Genomic DNA, 27,027 nt, shown 5'->3' on the forward strand with positions numbered 1-27,027 from the left:
GCTTTCAGCCTTCCCAGGTGGGTAACGTGAATGTGGTGGGGTTGAGTATTGTTCAGGTGCCAAGAGAAGCGTCAGCTCGTGCTGTGTAAGTGGGCAACTTCTTCACTGTGTTTATTATTATTATTATTATTATTATTATTATTATTATTATTATTATTATTATTATTATTATTATTATTATTATTATTAGGATTAAGTACCGTCTGATGTACCTACATAAGGATATTGCAAGTCATCGAGGAGTTCTGTGGCCATACAGCCTTCCAAGTTCCTTTGTCAGGTCATTGAATTTTAAGGAGGTCTTAGTTTATTGACCTTGGAAGGATGAAAAGCTAAGCTAACCCTGCAAGAACACCGCCTTTAAATGTCCAAATTATGCTCATACTTATGCAGCAGGCACATTAACCTGATGAGATTAAAGGAGATGGGGGAGGGAAGTCAAGCACAAGGGGGTGTGAAGGCTTGGCGAGTCTGAAATGGAACTGAATCTTAGGAGAGTAGAGTAGGAGAAGGGAAAAACGGGGAAATGAGATGTGAGAGGGGAGGGAAAAGGACAGAATATAAGAGCATGGTGAAGGGGAAGCGGAGGGATGAGCAGTGAGAGTAAAGAAATGGCAATGTAAGTGAGGGGGTATAGTGTAGGGCATTTGGGCAGATGGGAGTAGAGGTGAGAGCGGGGAGGCAAGAGAAAGGAGGGGGAAAGAATGCGAATGGGAGAGAGGAATGGAGGCAATGGAAGGGACAAAGGGTGTGGAATAATATGCATGGAAGAGGAGAAAGAGGCGAGGGGAGGGAATGTGTAAGAAAGGAAGAGGTAGCGTGGGAGGAAGAGGAAGTGAGGAGGAGGGGAGGTAAGGTGAGGGGGAGTGATGGGGCAAGAACGATGAAAGAGACCAGGGTGAAAAGAAAGAGGAGGAGAGGGGAGAAGGAGAGTGAAAAGAGAACTAAAGGAGATGGAAGGGAGCAGAGGATGGATGGCGTACGGAGACGGGGCTTAATTTATTTTTAAAATATACATAATAATAATACGCCCCAGAGCCTTCGTCTGGAGACCACTTAAGTGTGCATCACCCATTGCCCCTGACAGCAGAGCCATTGACAGACCTAGCACACCTAATAACTATTGCACTTCTAGAAGCATGACAATGCAGACTATTCCAGGCCCCCAAAGATTTTAAGATTGGCTTGGGCGGCAGGTATTTGTATTTTTAATATTTATTTCATTAATGAAGAACTGTTGTTGTGTTCATCTCTAAATTAGACACACAGCGACACCATGTGGCAGGCTTTCATATGGGCTGGTGTTGACTATTTTATGTGTTGGTACCGAGCACCGGAAACCACCAGCTCAAATTAAGCACTGGTAGGGGCTAGAGACTATAGGCAGAGAGGAGCGGGAAAGGAAACTGGAGAATAGTAGGGTAGGAGAACAGCGGGTAATGGAAGCAGTGAAAGGAGGAGGGGAAAGGAACCCTCTCAGAAGGGAAAAACACATCACTAACCTCCCACACTCTACTACAAGGAAGCACCCCAACCCCGCCCCCACCCCCAGAACCCTCACCCCTCCTCGGCACAATCCCAACTTCAGGGCGACCGCTGAAGAATATCTGCAAAGACCATCTACTTAAATAGGAAATCCTGTGCATTTTTTAATCTCCCTGCTGTATGGGCAGAAATCAGTTGTTAATGCCCGCCTGCCTCGTGAATCATCTGGGCAGATGCATTAGAGATCGCATCTGTGCTGGGAGCCAACCGGAGGCCCTAGGCTGGGTCAGGGAGTTGGGGGGCTGCCTATCTGTCTGAAGGGGGACATGCTCGGGTGTACTGCGCAGAAGCGGACAAAGAGGGCATTAATGGAGGTACGTGTCTGCCAGCGTGGTACGGAGTGCGGGGGTACAGGGAGGCGTGGGTGGTACACGAGATTTTAAGATCTGCTGGAGTCCTTCTTCCAACGGGTTTAAGACCAGGGACCCCGTAGGGCCGCTGATGAGATGCAAGCCCCCCACGCCACGAGGGACTTTAGGGGCACTGCTGCGCATGCCTTCAGATTAAGGCCCCCAGGCGATAGGTACAAATGATGCTGAAGTAAGCCTCGCCGATGCACACATAGCGCACTTCGTGACGTGTCTCTGTTTCTAGGCACTATTAATAGGTGTTATTGCTACTCAATCATCCTCCTTTTCATCGACCTCTATAGGATGAAAGGCTGAATGGACCTTCCAGGATATGAGCCTGGGGCCTTTAGGGTGCACACGGATCTCAGCAATGGATGTTTGAGTCCACGGAGGAGCCGAGCAAGGAAATATGCGCGGAAAATACTTGTGGGCTCGACCGTCTTACATTGGTTTTCACATTAGCAGATGCAGAAGCCTCATGCCCGACATGTGCACCCTTTCGAATGTTGGGGCCATGGTACATAAACACGGCACTGGTGCACACAGGGCAAAATCAGTTTGCGCTATTGTAATTCTTCTAAACTAGGGAATGGAGCAAATTAATTCAATCAAGGCCATATCACAGAAATATTCTTTGCTTGAGGGTCAGAATGGAGAAGCAGCAAATGTAGTTTAAGTGAAGCACAGAGACTATAACAGCATCTTAAGCCATGAATGACACATTAAAAACCAAGGAAATCCATTTCTTCAACATTTTAAGGTTGAACTATCCTGTCAGGACAGCCATTGCAGCATCAAGAAATAAACAAAAGGGCCCACTCTTGTCTATTTATCAGCATTTGCCAAAATATTATCGAGTTTTTTGCAGTATTGTCTGCTTTAATAAACAGAGTTGTTTAGTTTCCTTCTTGAATTAATTTTTTTCTCATTGTGTCCAGTTCATTGCCCTATTATAACAAGCCTTTACAACTGTAAGGTGACATTGCTGGCGGGAAAGAGTTCAGACGTCAGTCCAGATCTGCACCTCCCTCTGAGAACGCAGTCACTGATGCCTCCATATGCAAATATAGAAGCAAAGGGTTCTGGTCCTCGGGGACGGGGTTGCAGAAGGATGGTTTGGGGGGTTTTCAGATTCCTATGCTGGCCAGGGCATTGGCAGAAAAAGCTGGTTCTTATGCCATAATGTGAGGTGGCATGAGAGCAACGCTTAACTTGAGGCAGTGGTTGTAGGTTGGGCCCTCAGGGACTCATTTTGGGTACCAAGACTTGCTTCTCATCATGAGACTCTGAACCAGAGCAAGAAAGAGACAAAGAGGGGGAATTAATGACATAATACAATGACAAAGCGAGAAAACGGTGATAAAAAAGTACCTGCAGGAGAGATGCGAATAGCCAGGAAGCGTAGGGCGGTGGATGAAAGGGGCAGGAAGGTGGACCAAGGCTACGGTGGATGAAAGGGGTAGGACGGTGGACCAAGGCTACGGTGAATGAAAGGGGCAGGACGTTGGACCAAGGCTACGGTGAATGAAAGGGGCAGGACGTTGGACCAAGGCTACGGTGGATGAAAGGGGTAGGACGGTGGACCAAGGCTACGGTGGATGAAAGGGGCAGGAAGGTGGACCAAGGCTACGGTGGATGAAAGGGGCAGGACGTTGGACCAAGGCTACGGTGGATGAAAGGGGCAGGAAGGTGGACCAAGGCTACGGTGGATGAAAGGGGCAGGACGTTGGACCAAGGCTACGGTGGATGAAAGGGGCAGGAAGGTGGACCAAGGCTACGGTGGATGAAAGGGGCAGGACGTTGGACCAAGGCTATGGTGGATGAAAGGGGCAGGAAGGTGGACCAAGGCTACGGTGGATGAAAGGGGCAGGACGTTGGACCAAGGCTACGGTGGATGAAAGGGGCAGGACGTTGGACCAAGGCTACGGTGGATGAAAGGGGCAGAAAGGTGGACCAAGGCTCGACCGCTTTGATTTTAAGCAACAATGATGTTTGGCAGAGGCTGCAGGTGGGGTCCATAGCAGTCGTTTTTGGGACCAAGACTTATTTCTCGTCTTGACACTCTGACCCAGACTAAGAAAGAGACAGAGGCAGAAAAGGGGCAACGAAGAGAGTAGTAAAAGACACAAAACCGTGACAAAGGGAGAACACGTGGATGAAAAAGAACCCGCAAGAGAGAGGGGAGTGGGCAGGAAGTGTGGGTGGTGGACAAAAGGGACATGGCGTGGTTGAACCAACGCTTGACAAAGCTGTTTGGCAGCCATGGCGCGTGGCAGTGCCAGCCCAGGCTTCCGAAATAAACTTTGGGCCTCAGCAATTATTATTTTACTAATGAAGCGCTGAAAGGCAGAAGGTAGAGCAGGGGCTGGGCTCATATCTGTGCCTGGGTGGGGCGTGCGCATCGGTGCCCCCGGATATGAACATATCCAGAACATTGGAGCAGGATGTGCGTCCCGGGCATGGTGTGGGGGGGGGGGGGTCGAGGGGAACGTGTTTGAGAGCTCTTGAGGTGATCCCCGGCGGCTTCCTTTGTCTCTTGGTTGGCTTGAGGATAACATGAACGCGAAGGCAGGTGATTGGCCAACCATCGGATTCCAGAGAGGAGGAGAGAGCGCCAGATTCAAAGAGGATGGTGTCCAGGTTGTTTCCAAAGTCGTTGATGGGTGTGGACACCTGGGAGGAGGAGACCTCTAGAGGGGAGCCCCTCATACAGCTGTTTTTGGGGAGTCGGGGAGGTGTGATTTCTGTTGGAAGTGGAGGCTGAGACACCGAAGAGAGAAACGTCATCAATGAACTTCTTTGTTTATCTAGAAAGAGTCAGATCAGGTAAAAAGTGATGGGGTGAGTTTGTGAGAGAAGGGAGCATGCTGGGAGATATTCAAATGAGTGAGGATGGCGTCACGATGGATTCTAGGGTGGGTGTGTAGCATGGTAAGGTACCCCCAGCTCTGTGTCAGCAATGTTGGGTGGTGTTGAAGCCACCTGGGACGAAGTGGTGGAAGGCGGGTGGAGTGAGGGGTGAACTGGACCTGGTCAGATGGGTGGGGAGACAGTAGATGTCAGATGTGTGTTTGTGTGCACAACTTTGAGTCTCAGACACCCTTTCTATCAGGGCAGATCCAGATCCACAGTGCCCCCGCCCCCCTGCACTATGTGAGGTCGAGGATGGTTCATAGGGGCCAGTCTGGCTGCCTCCCTGTGGGATGCAACAGATGCCTGGACCAGCTGCACATCTGGCCCGGCCTCCCTCCCCAGCTCCCGTTCGAGACATCACTGAAGCCGGCAGCCCATCCCTCACTCCCGGGGTCAGCAGAGAGTCTTGGGGACACAGAGGGGCCTTTGTTCGGGGTCTGCATGAAGCCGCCCAGGTCCCAGGAATACAGGAATGTGTGTGTTTATAGGAGGCAGAGGACACGATTCACGGAGAGGGCCGTCCCCTCAGCTGGGCGGTTTATTGCTGGTCAGCATCAGCTGGACTCCATTCCTGCACACAGGGCTCTGGGCAGCAATAAACAGGGGCAGAGCAGAGCTGACCCGGGGTCATCGAGGTCAAGATTCCAGTAACTCACAGAATCGATGAATATTCCCAGAGGTGATCCACAGGAAGTCAGAAGTGCAGTCTGGGTCAGTCTTGTTCCTAGAAGGAGCAAGAGTTGACAAAGTCAATAGTTAGGGCTTTTGTGTATTGAAAGTGTTAATATGCCACTACCTCTCCACTGCCTGTGGCTCTAGGGTCGCTGGAAGAATGACCTTCCAACCTCTAAGAGTTGGAAGAACGCCCCGATAATGGAATCTGCTCTAACCTGAGCATTGTATTAAAATGCTGTTGAGCCATTAATAGGGAACCTGACATTTCCTAAGAACAAATAGGATCCCAGGGGGGTGTGACCTTAAAGGAAGATCCCTTTGGAGTGAAGAATTAAGATTGCGTCAGCACATCCTGGTAGACAGTTTTTTATTCTTTGGAGTTTTATATAGCACAAATTTGACCCGAATCGGGTATCAGAGCGTTTTACACAGCACCAGTTGCGTTACATGAGGACACATTTATTTTTGTCAGACATGGGGAGATTACGTGATTTGCCCAGAGTCACAGGATGTTCAGCGCCATTGCCGAGACTCGAACCCAGTTCCCCAGATTCAAGGTCGACCGCCCTGGCCGTTAGTCCAACTCTTCTCACGCGGAAACCAGAACTCTGAAATTCGGGGCACAAACCAAGCGATGGGAAACAAAGCCCTCCAGTTATTGGTGCAGATAATTGATCATTTATCAAATAGATCAGATGTCAGATCAAGCTCTTACAATTCTGAATGTCCATAGTTTTGTGACTGACTTGATCATAAAATACACGTCTGCAGCAGAAAGATTCAGTGGTTTCAGCTTCGGTCCAGTGGGATCCTGGGACAAGACAGCAGCCCTCCTGGAGCCGACCAGGTCACCGTAGACAAGGTCTCACCAGCAGGATGGCATCTGGCCCCATTTCAAACCACAGAATGACTTAGGGGACTACTTGGTCTCAACCTTGCATGGGTATACTGCAGGTGCCACCAGTAGGGGGCGCAATCACAGACAGCCACTCTCATGGAACATGCTTCTGGGTCCTTTATTTGTCTCTACATGGAACCTTATAAATGTAATTGCATTTATATAGCGCTTACTACCCCTGACGAGGCATGGAAGTTCTTTTCGACCAGTAGCACACTACTCCGGAACCCATAAAGGATTAGTGGTGAGTTAGTATATGGAAAATATGTGCTAATTTGAGAGGTGGACGTGAATCTACAGAATTCTTCTGAATTCTGACACGGGGCAGGCGTGCAGTGCCACCCACAGGCTTCCTCATCGGAGGCCAACGCCTTCCAACACAAACCTCAGTTTGATAAGAGAGGAGAAACAGAGCTTAAGAGCTTCCAGTGTTCACTCCTTTCTTTTTACCTAACCTCATCAGTAAATAAAAGGCTAAGGAGAGGCGTGGCTGGGACCATGGGTCTGCCCTGTCATGACATCAGGTATATATATATATATATAGGTGTTGTGGTAATTGCAGCTAGGATAAATGGATTTCCAGGCCGTCAGCAAAGTTGCATTTTACCACTTTGGCGCTCCCTTCTTCTGGCGGTCGCCTAAGTCTGATGCATTGTATTTCTGCATTTTAGTGGCAGCCCAGCCTTGCTAAGAATGACATTGCCACCTATCTGCAGTCCGCTATCCACAATGGACCTCTATGTAGGGCCTGCTAAAGAGATTGTGAGTCCTGAGTGGTTATTTACTCGCTGAGCCACTTGCACAGGTTTTCATGGGAGTGCTGGAGCTCTGCTCCTAGCTGAGCTGAGATGAAAGCGCTGCAGTGGAGGTTATTCTGCTCTAGGCGCCAAGTCTATATATAAAACATTCTGAGAAAAAGGAGTCCCTTACTTTTTTGCTTCTGGTTCCTGAATTAATCTTTAGCTCCCCTTGAATCCAGAAAAAGCGCCAGTGGTTTCAAAGCGATGCAAGACCTCCTATAAAAGAGGCGCTTGAACCAAGTAACACAGCCAGGAAGAGGTTCCGCGTAGTGCATGTATTCATTTTACAGGGTTACTATCCAGTCAGTTTATTACTCCGCAGTCCGTGTATTCATCCGCACTCAGTCGGCCATCTGTTACGTGCATGTGCGACCCCGTGAACTTGTCCAGCCAGAGAGCCTTCCATCCCCGGTTCACTGCAGGGAGGACAGACAAACAGTGCCCTGAGTTAATACATTTTGGTACTCTGCCAGTGAGGTCTGGTGCACAAGTGGCCGCCCAGGACTGCTGAACACTCGAGCATCTGTGAACATTCAAGGTTCAGGGACTCCTCCAGCCAGTTCGTCCACAGCTCACTCAGTGCCACCACTCACACGTCTGCTGTTGGTCAGTCTGCTGCACCCGGACTAGGCCTGGGTGGTAAATTCTGTTCCACTCGTGGAATTTGGGTAATTTTGCGTTCTGCGGAGAACGAAGAATTGCCAAAAATACCGCGAACCGCGGCTTCGCAGAATTTTTTTACTTGTTCACGCTTTCAAAATCTGTGTTCGCAAGATATTTCTCCCCGAGCACGGAAACAGCATTCATGAATAGGACAAATGCACCGCGAACGAGCAAAACAAGCAATTCCACGTGTTTGCAGAACTTTTGTGTGCTCGCAGAGACTTTTTACCGTTTCGCTGAGCTTTGCCTACCGCGATGTTAGACGGGGACCAGGAGGGTCGGCCGAGTACAGGGGGAGAGGCCTCCGGTGAGGGCCCTCTCCGGTAATCGTACAGACAAGTAACTTCCCCCCCACAGATAGACACCACACAGAGATGAGTTCTGCACACTTTTATATATATCTTGAGGCAAGGTGATAAGCGATACAGCAGGACCAGGATACGAGGATCCCGTCAATTCTAGTCTCTTTGGGGAAAAGGGTAGCGGGACAGTCTGAGTACCGGTCCAGTACGGAAGCAGCAGAGGTGGAGCTCACAAATCCTCGAGCTGGCGGGTTCGCAATGAGGGGCCGCGGCAGCGCCAGCAGGCCTTGTAGATGGTTCATGATGAGGAGGGCCGCGGCAGCGCCAGCAGGCTTCGAAGATGGTTCACGAGGAGGAGGGCCGCGGCAGCGCCAGCAGGCCTTGAAGATGATTCACGACGAGGATGAGCCGCGGCAGCGCCAGCAGGCCTTCAAGGATGAGTTTGTCTCGGTGTCTCTCGACTCCAGGATACAACTGCCTCCAGGATACAACTGCCTTCCTGCTCTGGAGCAGCCCCAGTTATAGGTCTGGCGCCCTTTGATGTCCGGACCCTCGCACTTGGAGGTCCGGGATGAGGGAGTCCAGACACCCAGCAGGGGGGTGGAGCCAGCGCCCAGGGAGGCTGAGGGGCGATCGACACCTGGTGGAGGGGAGCCATCGGCACTCCTTCTCCCATTGACCTGCCAAGTGGTCTCTTCACCCCCTGGGTGGATGGTGGTGCCTCGATGTCGGGGCCTGGCTGGGCCCGAGGCCGAGGTCGACCCGAGGCCACGAGGCCTGGTCATGTAGTGTCCAAGATGGCGGCTGGGCCGGAGACCGGGGTTCTGGAAGGGACCCGGGCCAGCCGATACGGTGGGGTTCAGGAGCCAATGTTCCGTCGGGGAAGGGCCGGGGGATTGCCCCGGCGGGTTGCACGGGTGGTTCTTGTCCGGGGAACAGGAGGAACAGGGGTCCGCGACCCGCCATGCGGGGAGGGGACGGCCGGCCACGAGGCCTGTCCAACACGCGACTAGGCAAATTCTGCCCACACCTAACCCAGACCTCCCCAGCTCCCAGAAGACCTCGATCTCTCAATGAAAGTCGTCCAAGGAGGACTCTTTGTTGTCCTTGCATCGCCTTTACACAGCTCAGCACAGACAGCGCCTTCTCAGTAGATGTGTTTCCCTGTTGATGTGCAGGGTGGTACCCAAGGAACGCCGCCCAGGGCGCGGGCCCCACCAATACCAACCTCCGAGCCGAAGTAACTCCATAGTAGTCCAAACTGGAATAGCATGGTGAGAAAAAAAAGATGGATTTAGGCCCAGATCTCTGTACTAGGGTGAATGTATGACATTGTTCTGCATTCTGTCCATCAATTGTTCTTTTTGCATTTGTCACCCCAAGTGGGACGGGTATGCTCAGACGAGAGTCCCGTGCTCTCTATGCCACTGGAGTCAAGCTATCCTGGCTGATAAGGGCTGAAAGCCCAAAACCAGTCCCAAGATGTTCGTTTCTGGTTCAGGGATCACCTGTCTTGGCAGTTCGGCTGGACTATTCCCATTGGGCGCAGGGTCAAGACTGATTTGCATATGGCTGGGTCCAAACTGGAATGGCATGGTGAGCAAAAAAAACGATGGATTTAGGCCCCGATCTCTGTACTGGGGTGAATGTGTCACATTGTTCTACATCCTGTCCATCAATTGTTCTTTTTGCAGAAGTAACTCCATTGGCTGGCACTGGGGTTTCTACTCGAGGAGCTGGGTGGGGGGCAGGGTAATAATGCAGAGGGTCCTTCTCACCCGCTCTCCGTAAACCGACCCATGTGTTGAAATGCTCGCCCCTTTGTTAGGCCAGGGTCCGCCTGCAGAGCCCACCTCCCCCTCCCCAGACACTTCAGGACACAATGCCAGCGTCCAGCCGCCGTCAGCAGCAGCTCATTCACAGCCACTGATACCTGGGGAGGGGCCCCCAGCTCTGACAGGTGGATTAAAGGGCCCCTGTGCAGGACGTCACCAGAGCCCCCGAGGAGGGTCTGATCCCACGTTCAACAAAAGACAACCTGCAGCCCCCCCTGCTGGGCTTTGAGCTCAGCCGCCCAAGCAAAGCCAGGCGCCCACCCTTGACCGGGTTCATTTCCCGCTCACCCCCCACGCGCCCCCTCGAGGACCGCCCCCGCCCCTTGGGTCTGGGAAAGATAAGAGCCCTCGGTCAAACAGGGCCGCGCTTGTCCACTTTTTACTCATTCATAGAAAAATCGATGCATCCGGCAATGCAGAAACCCGCAGCCGCGGGAAAAACGCGGGAACCAGTCTGTTTACATCTAAACTGGTGCCCAGTCACGATATGATAGAGGTGGATGAAACAACAAACAAACAGGGCGAGTCGAGCCAAGGAACTGGACTGGATCGAAGAGGCTGCACGGGCCGAGCCTTGAAAACATTTGGCATTCGAATCATGAAACAGACATGACGTAAAAATATGATAAAGTCTCTCGAACATTCAAAGTAGTGCGCCCTTTAGTTACCATGTGAACACAGCCCACAGGTGTGCCCTTCCTCACCTGTTTGGTTTTCGGCTCCTCGCCCTAACAACTACTACTTGTCAACAATTGTTCTCTCATGAGCAGGCTGTACCTCCTACCTTAGGGTTGATTTTATGCCTTTTTTCTTTTTCGAAAAACGAATAAAATGGTTTGAGGAAAAAAAATCAAAGAAGTCTATTTCTTTAATGCGAGAAAGCATCTCAGAAAAGTGAAATCATACAGTCCTTGACCCGGAAGAAAACAGTGATTAAAATATCCTATATGTATCATAATTTTTTTTTTGTTGTAAAAACAGTATATGGCTGAAGCAGAAATCCGGGGACCGGACTTCCAAGGTGAGCACTGGGGTGGCACATGCAGCTCTAGGTAACCCCCAAATGACCTCTGTGCCCGTTAGTGACCTTGGGGCTGCTGCTCATGAGTTTCCTACTGATTTCTCCCAGTTTAGTGGCTCATGAAATATCCTGTAACCTTCCCCCTGTGGCTGCTGGGACTCGGGGCGTGGTTCTTTATTTCTAACGGGAAATGTGTAACTATGTAACTTGAAACATGTGGTATGACGCTGACCTTTGTAACCAAAGTCACTCCCCTCTTGCCTTGCAACATCCAAACATACTCAGTGTAACTATCTCCATGTTGCTATACATTCCATCCATATGCCTCTGTGCCTGGAAGTAGCCTATGCAGTGTACATAACACAAAAAAAATGAAAATAAACAGAGTTGTAAGCCCTCCTGCGCGCGCCATTGTCTATTTTGTACCTTGTTGACAATATTCTATTTGTACCTGTACAACAAGTTCTGAAGTAAGTCAAAAATGGCTTTGTTAGCGACAAGGAATGCTTTATAATGTAAGTAGTACAGCGGTCCATGGCAGCGATGAACTATAGTGGTAAAGTAAGCAGTGTGCACGTGGTCTTGAGAGCCAATCCCAGGAGCCATCTCCTCATACACTCTCCCACTCCATCTGAATGCTGCCGGAGAGGCCCCGAGAGATGGATACTACCGGCCAGCTGTGATGAGGTAACCTACCTGGCCGCCCTCCATCAACAACACTCCTGGGTGTGGAAGTAATATCACGCGCCGCAGGCTCCCGCCGCGAACAAATTCTGCATCTACAATCACAGCGTGGTCATTATTCGTGTAAAGTGTAAAACGAGGGCTCTGCTCCTCACTTACTCTGACCCTTCGCGTTGACTTTGGATAGCTCAGTGGGATTGTAATGATGTGACACTCATTACAAAGTGCTTTGAAGAAAGTGAAATAGCGCCTCCCGCCGCGGTGCAAGTGATTATGGATGGCCTTCTAAACATGTAGGTGATATTGTCTGCAGCTGTGCGCAATAACAGATGTTAATAACCTTCTCCCACAAAGGAGGCCTGGAGCCCATGTCAACATAGGCGGAGGGATTCACTCCAGTCTCACACGTGCCCTCACACTAGTGCCGAGGGCGGTTTCCTCAACCTGTCCTATGCAAGGGGGATCAAGCACCGCTTTCACCACCATTCACGTCCTTGGGTTTCCACAGGCCCAAGGGTGCTTCTACTCTTCCATTAAGGCACTAGATGTCAAAGGGTCTTGTTCACCACTTGGGGACAAGACCATGAAGTGCTGCAGTGCAACCAGTCACTGGTGGAGGGGTGATCCACCATTAGAGCTGGCACGCGGGCATACAGCCACTCCATCGTGCTTCGACATTCTGAGAGCCGGAGGGTCAACAAAAATACTGCAATGCCAAAGAGGGTAGAAGTTGGCCAAAGTGGCCGGATAACTTCATATTCCATTCAGGACCACCTCCATGCCATCTGTCACGCCCATCGCTGAGGGTATCCAGAACTGAAATGGATCATTCCTTCCGGAGTGGTCGTCAGTAAATGGTTTAGGCTATCAAACCTCTGTGTTGCCCTTCTGTTGTCCTCTGTCATGGAGCTGGGGCTCATATTAAAATAATGGGGTCCGCAGGTTCGTTTTCATCTTTATGTTGGGTGTAGGGACCAGTTTTCTTCTTGCAAAGGAGAGATCTTCCGTGACATCATGAGTGAAGACGGCTGCTCCATTCACCATGCAAAACTCCCTTTTAAAGGGGTAAAGGGATATTCTTGCCAAAGGGATCATTCTCCGTTCCTTTTAGGATTTGTGTGCTTAGAATGAATTGAACTACAATAATAATAATAATATTAATAATCCACATTTGTAAAGCGCACAATCAACCGTAAGGGTCTCTAGGCGCTGGGGGCCATCGGGAAGATTAAGCAAGCTGTTGCCCAGAGTCACATGGTGCTGGACTAATCTGCCGCCGATGCCGAGTCTCCCTATCCGCGGTGCCACACCTCTTCCGTACAAGCCTGTCTACCTCTTGTAAAACTGCCAAATGTTCAAGATGGCCGCCAGCAATGAGGTATGGATGGAGCAGACCTCTTTCAAAGATGGCTGCCCCTGGGGATGTTGTCCCCTCTCTGTGTTTAGTTTGCTTTATCGTGGTTCTAGTTGGCCTCAGCCAAATTCACGGTGTTAGAAGACTGTAGTGATTTCAGTGCGGAGTGTTTATACAAGGGTTCTCAAAGAAGGAAACCCTCATTATAGATCTCTGGAAATAGAAGGAAAAGCTCTAACAGGAATTTGGAGAAGCAGGCACTCAGAGAGGCCGCAGTGTGGCGGCCATGTTTATTCTTTTACTAAGAGCTCTCTTGCTAAGACATTTCCAAACAAGGGGCAGAAACTTAGAGTTAAAGAATCCAGGAAGATCTTGTTTCCCTTGAGTCAGTCTAAAAAAAAAAAAAACATTGGGGAATAATGGGGGCTTTGTCAAAGAACTCGGAATATAAGGCCTTCAACAGAAAGACAGTGCATGGTGGACCCTTTCAAGGGACAGGAACACATTGCTCTACCAACCGCTCTCATATTGGTGTCGCACTGAACACAGGAGGTGTAAAATCACAACCTGTTGCTTCTGCGGGGTCTAGATGAATAAGGCAATGTACTATTTCACATGATGACTGTCATTAATTTGTCACACTGGATGCAACGCATGTGTCTCAAACAGTCATAATAAAATAACTCATTTTTTGAATTATGTATGTATGTATGAATGTATGTGGTATTTGTATAGGGGAAACAACCATTACAATGCACTCATTACAACACACTAACTTTACAAAACAGCTGCTACAACGCAACTGCTTTTACATCGCATACCATTACAGCGCATGTCATTACCATGCATGTCACTACAACGCATGCCATTACAACGCATTGTAAGGTAAGTAATGGGGATTTTTTTGTTTTAGGGGGTATCGGTTTTTGGATACATGGGAATAGTCATTTTTACCCCTACACTATTCAACACTTACCCCACTGTTGCCCCAAACTTATTATGCGTTGTAATAGTATCCGTTGTAATGGTATGCGTTGTAATGATAGTTTCTAAAAATGAGTTGTAATGGCATGCGTTGTAAAATCATACGATGTAATGGTAGTTGTGATGTAAAAACCACATTGTCAAGGCATAATTTCTAATTTCTAATTTAAAACATTTGTTGAGCGCAACGTTCACCGAGCGGTTTCTTGGCGCTAACAGGGTCCGAGTTACTGAGGGTTGCAGGGGTGAGCGAGTTTATGAAGGGAAGGCCTGTCTAAACAAGAACGTCTTGAGGTCTTTTCGAAAAGAGCCATAGTGTGTGGCAAAACGTAAGTGATCAGGCAGAGAATTCCAGAAAGCAGGGGCCAAGGTAGAGAAATTGGCACCACCCCACTTTTTTCGCTTAAAGCGTGGGGTTTGAAGGAAAGCTTTGGAGGAAGACCGGAGTTCTCTGGAGGGAACATATTCGCTTATCAGCGAGGAAATGAAGGCCGGGGCCGTGCCTTGCCGGGCCTGGAAGGTCATACAGGCGGTCTTAAATAGGGAGCGCTCCCTGATAGGCAGCCAGTGGAGCTCCCTGAGAAGGGGGGAGGAGTGATGGTAGCGTGGGAGACCGTAGATAAGCCGGGCCGCGTGGTTCTGCACCACCTGGAGCCTCCGTAAGCTATATGCCGGAATGCCATTATAGAGGGCATTAGCATAATCAATCATGCCTTTTTTTTTTAAGGCATGCATTGTAACTGTTTGCGTTGTAACGTCATATATTCTTGCATAGTGTGAACCGAGCATAAAGGCAACAGAGTGCTTCACAGCGTCAAAAGCAAAACTCCAGGCAATGAGTGATTGGCGAGAGAGCTTGGTTCTGAGATATGTTCCACTATAAACAATGTAAATGTTTCTAAGATCGATAAAGTAACCCACCATCAGAAGTGAGAAATTGCACAGCAAAACAATGATATAAATGCCATCATGATCCATAAATAGTTAATAATAGGAAACAAGGCCATTCTGTCCATGACCAGACCAGTGTGCATAAACATGTGCATGAAATTGTCCACAAGACGCATGCTGATCTGCTGGCTTTCAGGCCACTCCCGGTTCAGTCTGTACCTTTACACAAAGTGTGCTTTGGTGGGAGTCTGGAGGTCTGAGTGATGGGACACTGGTCAGTCTTGTCCATAGTTATGACATTGCTCGCCCTTGCTTCAGGGCCTGCTCCATCTGATTCCTGCTCTTCTGATGACAATCCCAGGCTTTTCACATCCTCCTTTGGGCATTCAGTCTCTCCTTGAACTTTTGCCAGCAGATGATTTGCATCCAGGGTGACCTATTACCCCGGAAGGATACTTCTGCTTTTCTGATGTTTTCTTCCGCCAGCTGCTCTCCATCCAGGTCTCAAGCTCTGTCAGACAACCATACACAGCTTCCTGTCTCCCAGGCTGAGGAATGCTTGGAGAAACCTGAGGACCAGGAACAGTGGAGGGAAATGTATTATGTTTGCTTTTCTTCTCAAAACCCCCCAAAACCTGCTTCTCTGATCTTGGGCCCACCCCCACTTTATCCTGTCGTTTTATCTTGTGTAGACCTTAGAAAACGTAAGGCTGGAGTGCTTTATAAACTTTCTTACAAATAAACAGCCACAAGAGTAACACACAAAGCCAGTGCTTAATTTGAGGCAGAGGTTTCTGGTGCTCGGCACTGGCACATAATTGTCAACACAGGCGCTTGCGACAATCTGCCACAAGGTGGCGTTGTCTGGCTGGCTGCCACCAAGCCATTATAGCTTTGGAGGCCTGGAATACTCTGAATTGTCAAACTTGTAGGAGTGTGATGGATAGTAGTTGTGTTAGTACTATAATGTGCATGATGACAGGGGCAATGTGTGGTGCAAGCTACAATGGCCTCCTGACGAGAGCTTTGGATTTTACATATTAAGCACTGCACAAAGCAGCACTTTCAGAGTAAGTAAGACAAAGAACCACACAAAGGAAAACAGTTCAAATAATTAAGGACAATGTGTGCACATCCTTATTTGCACACCCTCCCTCCTGCATACCTGTTTTCTCGACATAACTTGCATCTTACAGCATCAGGACCTTTTTAAAATATGTATATTTTAACCTTATGCTGCTCTGTGTCTCACCAAGATGAGCTGCCCCCGGAAGCAAAAAAAGGCTTAGCTACCGACCCCATGTGACAGAGCCAACTGGGCCTCGTGCTGCATGCATGACCTCAATGCAGGGAAAGACTTCCACCAGCAGGGGGCAGTGGCTGGTGCATTGCAGCCAGAAGAGCCGTGTTATCCCAAGTCCTTAGTGCACCTTTGTTTTTAGGAAGGAGAACAGGTGACTGGTTGGACCAGTTTAGTCACTGCGGCATTCATTATACGGTTTATTGAACAGTGTTTTTCTCTTCTGGTTTAACGTTTTACACATTATGATAGTGTCAGTCCACATAATGCTGTGCTATAGGGTGAAAGGGGAACCTGTGATGTTATCAAACTAGATATGGACTTTGAGGCATATTTACGAACTCCCTGAACCACCAGAGCTTCCCTTTTTGTGACGTTCTGACAGTGCAAACGACACAATAAAAGGGCACCTTCCTGCACAGAAACAATCCATAGGCGTGTTCCCTCTTTCTATGTGTGCTGCATTCTCTGCAGCACTCGTAGAAAGAGGAAAAACAAGGGTAAATGAAGTTATTCCTCTGTGTTGGGCCTCCCCTGGGGAGCGTACGGTTTTGCCACTGCACCAGGTTTACACGGTCTTGTAAATCAAAATCCAGGGGCCTCATTTATGAGGCCGTGCGTCACTTTTACACCGCTGGTGCGTCACTTTTTGTGAGGCACCAGCAGCGTAAAAAATGTGCCTTGTTGCACCATATTTACAAAGTGACGCATCTAGGTAGATGCATCACTTTGTAAATCCCTGCGCCACATTATACCTGCGCCAGGTATAATGTATGCAAGGGGGCGTATTGACGCAAGGAAGGGTTGTAGAAGTGACGCAGTGAAATCTATGAGATTTCACTGCGTCACTTTTAGGACGCCATTGCGTCAAAATCTTGCACCTGCCTCACAGCAGGCAGAATACTCATGTGAAAGGACGCATTGCTGGAGTTGCGTCACTTTTGTGACACACTCCAGCATTGCGTCACTTTTGTGCCTACAGATACGTCAGAAATACTGACTTATCTGTAACTCCTCACGACATGATGCGTCATACATTAAATATGACGCATCAGGAATGTCGCAAAGAGTGCGCACTGAGAAGTTACGCATCGTTGCTTTTACACAGCGATGCGTCATTTCTCATAAATGAGGCCCCATATGTGTTGCATGGGAAAACCCACCGCAACGCCCATGGAACGCCTAACCAGGGCAGAGTCGGGCAACGCAGCGATTTGCTCTGCCTCGCACTATTCCATATCTGAGGCCATTCAAAGTCACGCAAAACGGCTTAGCGCGGCCGCTTAAATATGATTGGGTGGTTTGTCCTGCCGGAGCGTCACAATGTGTGCAGCGCTGTACACACTCCTTACTCTGTTCAGTAAAGTCCACCCATCCCCATCAGCCTACACCCTGGGAGTTATTTATATGGGGGATAAGGCTGGGGGTGCGTTTAGAGATGGGATTAGAGTAAATAAAGGTTAGGGTTACAGTTGGAAATGGGCGAGGGTACGTTTTGGCTGTCAATTTAGAGGTAGCATTTAAGATCATGGGGGTGGTTAAGTTAAGGTTAATGGTTAGGGGCAGGACTCAGTTTAGAGTTGGGGTTGGTGTTAGGGACTGGGTTAAGAAGAAGGAATGAAATATATTTTCATTGTAAAAGATTATGTTGTGGCAGTTTTATTCCAGGATGCCTTCTGAGGTGAGCTCAGAGTGTTGTGTTGAGGTTTGTCTGTGGTGCATTCTCTTTATTGGTGTTTTTCTGTAACAAACATTTGCTTTATACTGATTTCTCGCAAAGGGTATAGATCAGCCACGGCCGGTAGTAGGTGTAACTGCAGGGCGGTGACGTAGGGAGGGGGAGGGTGGGGGTTGTAATGTATGGATTACGGACTTTTAACAGGTAAGTAAACATATAAATAAATAAAATACATTTTGTTGCGTGCACTGCATCGCATTTGGTGACGCAGTGCACACAACGAAATCCGATGTACTTATTTATATGTTTACTTACCTGTTAAAGTCCGTAATCCATACATTACAACCCCCCACTCTGCCCCTCCTCCTTCCGACGTCACCGCCCTGCAGTTACACCTACTACCGGCGTGGCTGGTATATATATCACTGAAAAAACTCCCATAGCCAGTGGGCTAGTAAACAATCTAGGTAATAACATGCTGACTACACCATAATCATTTCAATCTTGGGGGACTAGTCGTTTTGAATGAGATGCTTTCAAAATATGTTCAAGTGCACATGGCTAATTAGCCCTGCAATTAAAACGTACAACCTATGCATTTAAAAATTATAACCAACAGCAACATGATTATTCAGTAAAAGATTTCACAGGTTATGTTAATATTAATACACCTTGTGAATTAGTACAAAAACAGTGTAGTCTAACGCACAGAATAGCTTGAGACACCCGCGACTGTAGAAGAAGTTGCGGCCTGGTGTCTGAGGCATTCAATGTCTTGTTGCTACGTCATGTCTTGTGTAAATGATGTCATAACCCCTCTTCCCTCTTGCGTCCCCAGGAACTGGTGTGCCTACGTGGTGACACGCACCGTCAGCTGCGTGGTGGAGGACGGCGTCGAGAGCTATGTGAAGCCGGAGTACCAGCCCTGTGCCTGGGGCCAGGTCCAGTGCCCGCGGGTCGTCACGTGAGTAACAGACATGCGCACTGAGCCAACCATGAGTTCCTTGGAGAGCGAGGGAGAGAAGGTTCTGGGTTCCCTGTCCCTTGCCCAGACTTTAAGGCTTCAGCCACTGTGCTAAGACTGTGCTGCGCTCCACAAGTGTGGCATGAAGTGATGCAATCAAAAGACAATGGGGTAGATTTACAAGAAAGTGACACATCTGTAGAGAAGCGTCCCTTTCACTGCGCCACACTGAGAAACCTTGCACCACCATGGATGAACCGTATTTACAGTATGGCACACCATGGCGCAAGGATTGACAGATGTGTTAGAAATTCTGACACGTCAGTTGGGGCAAAAGTCACGTATTGCTGGAGTCATGTCGCAAGCACGACACAACTCCAGCAATGCATTCCGAGGCCTATCCCCACCTCCGTGCGCCACTCCTTGCACCTGCAAGGTTTTGACACAGTGGCATCCTAGAAGTGATGCAGTGAAATCTTGTAGATTTCACGGCATCACTTTTACGAGGCTTTCCTGCGTGGGAACGCCGACCCTGCATGCATTATACCTGACGTAGGTATAATGTACCGCAGGACTTTACAACGTGATGCATCTCCCTAGATGAGGCACATTTTAAATTGGCCGCATTTTTTACACCGCGGCTGCATCACATAAGTGATGCAACAGTGGCGCAAAAGTATTGCAAGGGGCTTGTAAATCTGCCCCCTTGTATGTTTCTTTGGTGGAACGAGGATGTCAATGTGGTGGAGGGGGCTCTTTGGATGCGCCTAGGGGGCCAGCGATTGATGGAGAGACAAGGCCAGGCTGAGAGCAGAGAGAAAGGCCAAGTCTATGTGGCTCAATGAGGCGCATGTTGTCTATTCAGGCACTGAGAGAAACCAGTGTCCTTTGGGCTGAGTTTCATCTGAGGGCCCAGTACGGGCGGCGGTACATGCACCGCGGCACCCTGCTGACAGCGCGCACACCGCGTGCTTCCGGAGGATTAACCTCCCGAATGGCTCCTGGGGAGGAAACACTTGTTCTCATTGTACCTCACCTCCCTGCATCCTGTATCCCGCCCCCATCCTTCAGCCACCCATGTCAAGAAGAAAGCATCTCATCGAGAGGGCATTGAACTGGAGCAAGTGTGTTATAAGCGCGCGGGTGTGTCAGTGTGCACCGCGGACAGCTCCTTCCTTCACACTTGGAGCTTTTCAGCGCTTCACTCTGGGCTCCAGGAGCAATAAACACACGAGCATAGTGATGAAAGCTTCATGAGGGAGGAATGGGGGGGGGGGGGGCCACACCCTGACCCACAGCTCACAGGCACTCTGCAGACGTTTGTCTGCTTGCCTACCTGCTAGTGCTTGTCTGTCTGTCTGTGTCTGTCTGTCTGTGTCTACTCTGTCTGTCTGTCTGTCCGTCTGTCCGTCTGTCTGTCTATCATCTATCTACAGGCATCATGCCTGAATTACAAGAAAGGAGTTGATGGGGTGCACTTTTATGTCATCATAATGCAGATAATATATGAGTTTATTGTTTTAATATATGTATCTGCTTATGATAAAACGCGCAACACACGAGCATGAATGTACATTTTGGGTGTCATTTATGAGTATTTTGGCATAGGGCAACACCGCAAGGAATCTTGCGGTGTTGCCCTACGTCAAAACAAAAGGACAGGAATGAGCTGTGTCTCTGAGATACCTCACACTCCTGTCCTTTTCCCCTGCGCCGGCGCACAATGGGCTGCCATGTGCCGACGCAGGAGCCTGCGTTGCGGGGCTGATTGATTTTGTGCAGGAAGGGCACATTCCTGCACAAAATCAATTCAATGCAGGCAATTTCATCTTTCTCAGTGTGCTGCTATAAAGGAAAACATGAGGAGAAATGAAAACGCTTCTCCTTGTTGCTCCTCCCTAACGCCACCCCGGGCATGTGGTTAGATTCTGAGGAATTCCCAGAGTTACAATTTTTCGTAAACCTGGGAATGCTTCAGATTCCGTGGGTGTTGCGTGTGAAACCTGTGGATGCATCAAAATCTTACACCTTCCCATGGGAGGTGGAACAAGGACAAATATCCTTATTTCTCCTAGTTTCTTCCTTTCTCTATGTGAGCAGCACACGTAGAAAGAGGAGCATACCTCCCAGGGTTGTTTTTGTGCCAGAAGGTGTCCCTTCCTGCACCAAAGCAATCCTCATACAACACAGGCACCCTTGCACCAGGGGTACCAGCGTTGGCGCAACGCAGCCCATTGTTCACCAGGGCATGGGAAAGGCAGGAATGCGTTGTATCCCATTAAATATGGCCCATTCCTGCCCCTTCCCTGTAACGCAGCGCAGCGATCTTGCTGCACTCCACTGCGTCACAAAGATCATAAACGAGCCCCATACTTCCCAGGGACCTGCTGTACTTCAGCAACATTTATTTACTGGTTTTTAATTGAAATCAAGCTTGCCGTCTTCAGTGAGAATGCGTGGCCAGATCACTAGATGGCGCCAGCCACTCAGCCACATGCCACTCAGCCAGTCAAAGGAAATTGCATTCGCAAACGAATCGCAAAATTCGGCCGTTTGCGAATGCAATTCCCATTTTTGGGATGCAATAACATTTTTGTCATTTTCGCAATTTAAGAAATCGCAAAATTGTGATTTCTTAAATTGCAATTGCATTTAAGGAATCTCAAATTGAGATTCCTTAAATGCAATGCATCAAACTTTAAAAATGTGCAAATTCGCAAATAAGAGGAGCAAATTACCATGAAGTTGACCTTCATGGTAATCTGTGAAAACTTTGAAAAATACACTAAAGTGCATTTTTCAAAGTTCCATTTCACACACACACATGCCCTTGGGGCATGTGAGTGTGCAAAATGTACTCCTAAGCAGATTTCAGGGGTGCAACAGGGTGTCCTTTGGACACCCCTTTTTCCCTTGAAATTGCATTCTTAATTTGCGAATTTTCAATGGTGAATTGCAAATTAAGAATGTCTTTCCATTCATTCCTATGGGCCTCTAGGCCCATAGGAATGTATGGGGAAGTATTCCTTAATTGCGATTCTCAGTTAGAGAATCGCAATTAAGGAATTTTAAGAAATCGCTATTTTTATAGCGATTTCTTGATGCATTGCAGTTTGCAATTCCTTAATTGCGATTCCTTTTATTCGCAATTAAGGAATCGCAAAATGCAATATTGATGCATGTGCCTGTATGTTTTCTCTTTTCCCAGAGTACATTTTTTAAAAATACTTGAAAGAAGATCGCACCTGGTTAAAACAGAAGCAGCATCCCAGAGGAGTTGTCATTCCAGTGTTCCTTGCTCCAGTGTGGCGATTCTAGGCCTGCACCACACGGGCAGCGGAAGTTGCCACACATTTTAAGTCTTGCTTGTTTGTCAGCTGAGGCATGTGCGTCACAGTGACAGCTTCCACTTTCAGGGAAGACACTTCTGAAAGAACTCTTAGGTGGAGAATAAGAATACCCCTCTATAAGACTGTGAAGTTCACGTTGCCTTATGGGGGCACTGAAGATGCACTGCCAAGTGGGGGTACACAGAGCGTAGTGTTGGGGGGCGAGTGAGGTTTGGAGTGTTGCACCCCCAAAAAATGCATTCTATAGTAAATAGCTGACTACAGGTGCGTTCTCTTGGATACCACCCTGGATTTTTACATGCCCACATTGACAAACACACACACATTCTCTCTCTATCTCGTCTCTCCCTAAAAACGTGGTTAATTTGAAAAAGATTGTGTTTTAAGTACCACTAACAATCTACAATCCTCACTTTCCACTGCCCCTTAAACCCTCCTTCTGTCCTGCTTCTTATAAGGCTTTTAACAAGATATGCAAGTGTGTTGTTTGGGAAATCATAACCCCCCCCCCCCCAATCTCCTCCCCCACCCCTTCAATCTTACTGACCAAGCTACGCCCCTGGGGTACATTGTTGAAGCAGAAATAGTTTCATTATCCTATCCTGCAGGGGGCGTTTCGTAGCAGATTAGGGAAGCAAAGCTTATCTGTTCCTGAAAGTCTGCCCCCTTTCATGGCGCTAACTCTGCCACACACCATGCCACAGGGGCACTGAAGCGGATCCACCACTGTAGCAGGGCAGAAGTCCTAAAAAAACAAAAACAGTTGGGGGACTAACCTAGTTAATCAGTTTGGAAGTGGCATCACGGCATATGACATCACAGGAACTGGCATTACAATAAGTGACATCTGATCTTAAGCCCCCACATATATGTTTAGCAGGTGTATCATGAGTACATTTGAGCACATTTTGAGTATACTTGCAAACCCTCCTGATTTAGGCAGAAGATTCACACCTTTTTAGGCTACACGTAAAACAATGTGACCTTTTGTCAGCCTTAAGCTTTTTCTAGCCATAATGCTTTAAAAGAAATAGTGATATTTAAATTATTATAACGCCTCCTCTGGGGAAGCAAGCGCTCTATAAATGCTATTTATTTTGTGAAAATACTGGGAAAGATCAACACTTCTGACGATCTTACAGTGCATGCATATCTCTTAACCAGAGCCTGAACAACGTGAAAAGCTGCCTCTTAAGTATGTGTGAACGGCTAACAAGGTGTGAGCCTTTGTTTACCCTCTGCTTCATGTGCATCAGGTGTGAGGCTCCTGACTGCTCCCAGCCAAGAGACTCGAACAAAAGCAGGCCTGATGACCCCTCAGATTCGGCCTTTGTTATGGGCCCAACAGGAGGCAGGAATATGCCCCACCCTCGCCTGCAAGTTGTTGTAGATTGAAAGCAGACAACAACGTGCAGGAGCTGCTGAGTATGTCGCACGTTTGGAAATTACACCGGGACGAATTCAGCGTCCTTTACAGTGGGGCCCAACTTCTTGGCAGGGTGGACGGTGTCCACCCTTTGAAAAAAGTGTGGAGACGCCGTCCACCCGCGTATATGCCCAACTTGTGCCCTGCGCTCAGGGCCGGCGCTAGGCATGGGCAGCGTGGGAAGCTGCCCAGGGCCTCGCACCAGCATGGGGCCACGCACTGGTGATGTGTCCTGTCAGTTCCCTGTTGATCCATTTCAAATAAAGGTGTCACCTTTCTTTGAAATGGAGGGGCCCCCCCTCCCTTGGCTTCTCAGGGATGGTATCTGGATACATAATGGAGGGAGATGCTCCCTTCAATTGAAAGGAGACCCATTCACAGACACTGTGGGAGGCCCATTGTCCATCATTTTGGCGCCCCCACAGTTTTAACTTTTAGCCCACAAGCAATTCTCACACCTATCGGACTGAAGGTGTGAGAAATGCTTGTGGGCTCAAAGTTAAAACTGTGGGGGGGGGGGCGACAAAATGATGGACAATAGACCTCCCACAGTGTCTGTGAATAGTTTCCTTGCAAGGGGCCAATTAACTACATTAGTGGGGACTCTCACATTCCCTTTTAGCCCAGGGCCTCGCAAATCCTAGAACGGGCCCTGCCTGCGCTGTAGACACCGCCAACCTGGCAGAGTCAGCACTGCACCTTGGCGGACCCACGGCAGCGACAGAGGTGTTTTTCTGGCAGGATATCCGCCGTGTACAGATTTATAAAATAGTGCCTAGACAGCTGGAGGCACAGATGGCGGATGCAATATTTTTTGGCAGATTATCTAGGGCTTCCTTCTTCTGACCCTGGGCCACACCTGATGACCCACCCACCTGCGCATCCGCAACCCAGTCAGTACCACTCCATCCTATCACGCTGTAGCTGATAGTTTTTTTATTTCTTTTTTTTTCGGAGTAATGTTCTAACTCAGGCCCCGGAGCAGGAGGCTCGCGCTTCCTTGCTGCCTTGTAGTATTCTGGTATAAACAGTGCGGGTGTGTGGGCGGCTTGGCCTGGAAGGGGTCTGCATCATGTGGCCTTATGCTGACAGAGGACTGGGGTCCCTTGCGTGTGCAGAGAGGCTCTTAGATTTGGCGCCAGACTCCTCTTCCCCTGGCCTTTCTCCGCTTCACACCTGGCAGGAAACAGCGGAGCAGCCAGAGCTGAACGAGTGCACGGAATGTGGAGGCTGGTGGGAAGCAAGATGGAGTGATGGACGGAACCAGGCCTCATGCTTTAGGAAATACCACCCTCTAGTGGTCATAGCTGAGAACTGCAGTTGGAAGAAAAGGTGGCCTAACCTAGGGGGCTTATTTACAAGCCCCTTGCGCAGCCAGTGCGTCACTTTTTCACATGGTACTGCTCAGGTGCTCTGTAAAGTCTTGCTTATTTGCTCTCTAGTCACATTAGCACACTACAAATAACTTTACAAACATACTTCCCATTAGGGTGACATTGTACGTAAATCCACTCTCAAAAGCTGGTTGCGGGTAGTTTTGGGGAGGGAAGCCTGCAGTAGTAGATGCACTTTCACAAACTCAGGGTTTTGATGCTATGCACACACTGTGGCAGGTAGTTTTATATAATAAAATTCATAATCAGAGGTTTTATTAAGCTGCAGCTATATAAAGTGTAGTCCCTTCAACAGCATCTCACTGGGAACTCTTATGGCTTTAGGAGGCGCACTTTCAACCACAAGGCATGTTTGCCTCTGCCCCCACGTCGGTAATGCAGTGCAGGCGCAGAGACCATGTTATTCCCTCATTTGCAAGCGGCTACGGGTACATCCTCTCATGATAGCACTGGCACAGTGTTACAGAAGGGGCACACATGTGTCTGTGACCTCTTCTGTAATATTAAAGTGCCCCAGGGGCACAGAGTGCGGGCACACGTGCCCTTTGTCCCCTGGGGCACTTTCTGTAATACGGCCCCCGGTGTTTGGAAGATGTTGTAGCTTTCAGCCAATGGAAGTGAGGCTATGTCTCTGAAATTCCAGAGAGAGACAGGCACACAGTCGCATGTTAGAAATGTGCCCTGAAACGTCTTTAGGGCTAGGCAGAGTCCGTCACTTGTTACACCTGTGCCCGGAAGGAATGGTAGGCCTGGGTGAGTGAGTCACATGTTGGACTGGACCAGGAAAGGGTGGTAGAGCAGGACTGAGTCAGTCATGTGTTAGACTCGTGTTTGAAAAGTTCATAAGGAATAAGCAGAGTCAGTCACATGTTAGCAATATATACACAGTAGTAGTGGGAACTGATTTGCACCTCCAAAGATTCACAAAGTAAATAGTGGGTACTAGTAGAACATGTCTTATAGATTTTGGTGCTCATTGGTTTGACAACACCCTACTACCAAAGGTCTTAGTTACAGTTATGGGCCAAAAGACCCCAACCGTTTACAAAATTACAAAACTAGTAAACCCAAGCCCTTAAGCTGTTTAAAAACAATTTAGACGTTCGAACTCTAAGGTAATTGCAGTGTAAACAAGACTTATTCAACGCATGAGGGAAAACGATGTTCATCTGTACAGTCCATTTCTTAATAGGTGCTTGCTTCAGAAAAACAGCTGACACGTGTTTCGCCACCAATTTGACTTTTTCAAGGCTTGCCAGGTGTAGGGTACTCTCCATTCAGTAAATATATTTTTCCGAAAAGTTGGTGAGAATATCCCAAATGTACATGATAATGTATAGTCAAAAGAATATAAAAAATGCGTTAGGATTTTACTATTGAGTTTAGCCGGAATCACGAAAACGATCATATTCCAAAAAACGGTGGTAATCCGTAACAGTAGAAGTGATTCCCGAAGGAGTCGATTACTTTACATTTGTAGATCAACGATTCACTCTATAAAGTCCCTGGATTGAGCGGAACAATCCGGAAGTAATCGGAAGCATTTTGTGCAATTGATGAAATCTGTGAAGTGTTTTTGTAATGTGAGAGAAAAAAAGGGAAAAAGTAGAGTTAGGTAAAATAAGTTGCAAATTAAAGAGCAATTTTTTTTACCTTTGCCCATTTCCACCCTCTTCACCTTACCTTGTACTCAGATCACTGATAGGATATCGTAACCAAAAATATAATGTGGACAGAATATCGTGTCAAAAATATTGAGGACCAAAATATCGAGAAGGTAAGTGCAAATACTTAAGTATAAATTTAGTATTCCTAACTCCACATCTTCGTACCTTGATGATATATATCGCCAAGTTACACATATGTGGAGTAACATATAGTAAAACTGTACTTACCTGTAGAAACTTACCTTCACGATATTTATGTAATTGATATTTTTGACACAATATTTTGTCCCATGATATTTTTGGTCCAATATTCTGTCTAAACACCCTTGTACC

The 27,027-nt window shown here is 48.2% G+C and overlaps 1 protein-coding gene across 1 annotated transcript in view; it reads left to right on the plus strand.

Annotated features, from left to right (window-relative positions):
• Nucleotides 1-27,027, plus strand: part of EMILIN1 (elastin microfibril interfacer 1) — a 180,469-nt gene that overhangs the window by 124,894 nt on the left and 28,548 nt on the right. The window contains exon 2 of the mRNA XM_086928128.1: nucleotides 18,732-18,857. Coding sequence (XP_086784254.1) covers nucleotides 18,732-18,857 — 126 coding nt within the window. The remainder of the gene's footprint in view (nucleotides 1-18,731; nucleotides 18,858-27,027) is intronic.

The sequence above is a fragment of the Lissotriton vulgaris genome, chromosome 6 (assembly GCF_964263255.1).
Source record: "Lissotriton vulgaris chromosome 6, aLisVul1.2, whole genome shotgun sequence".
In the NCBI taxonomy this organism is placed as follows: domain Eukaryota; kingdom Metazoa; phylum Chordata; class Amphibia; order Caudata; family Salamandridae; genus Lissotriton; species Lissotriton vulgaris.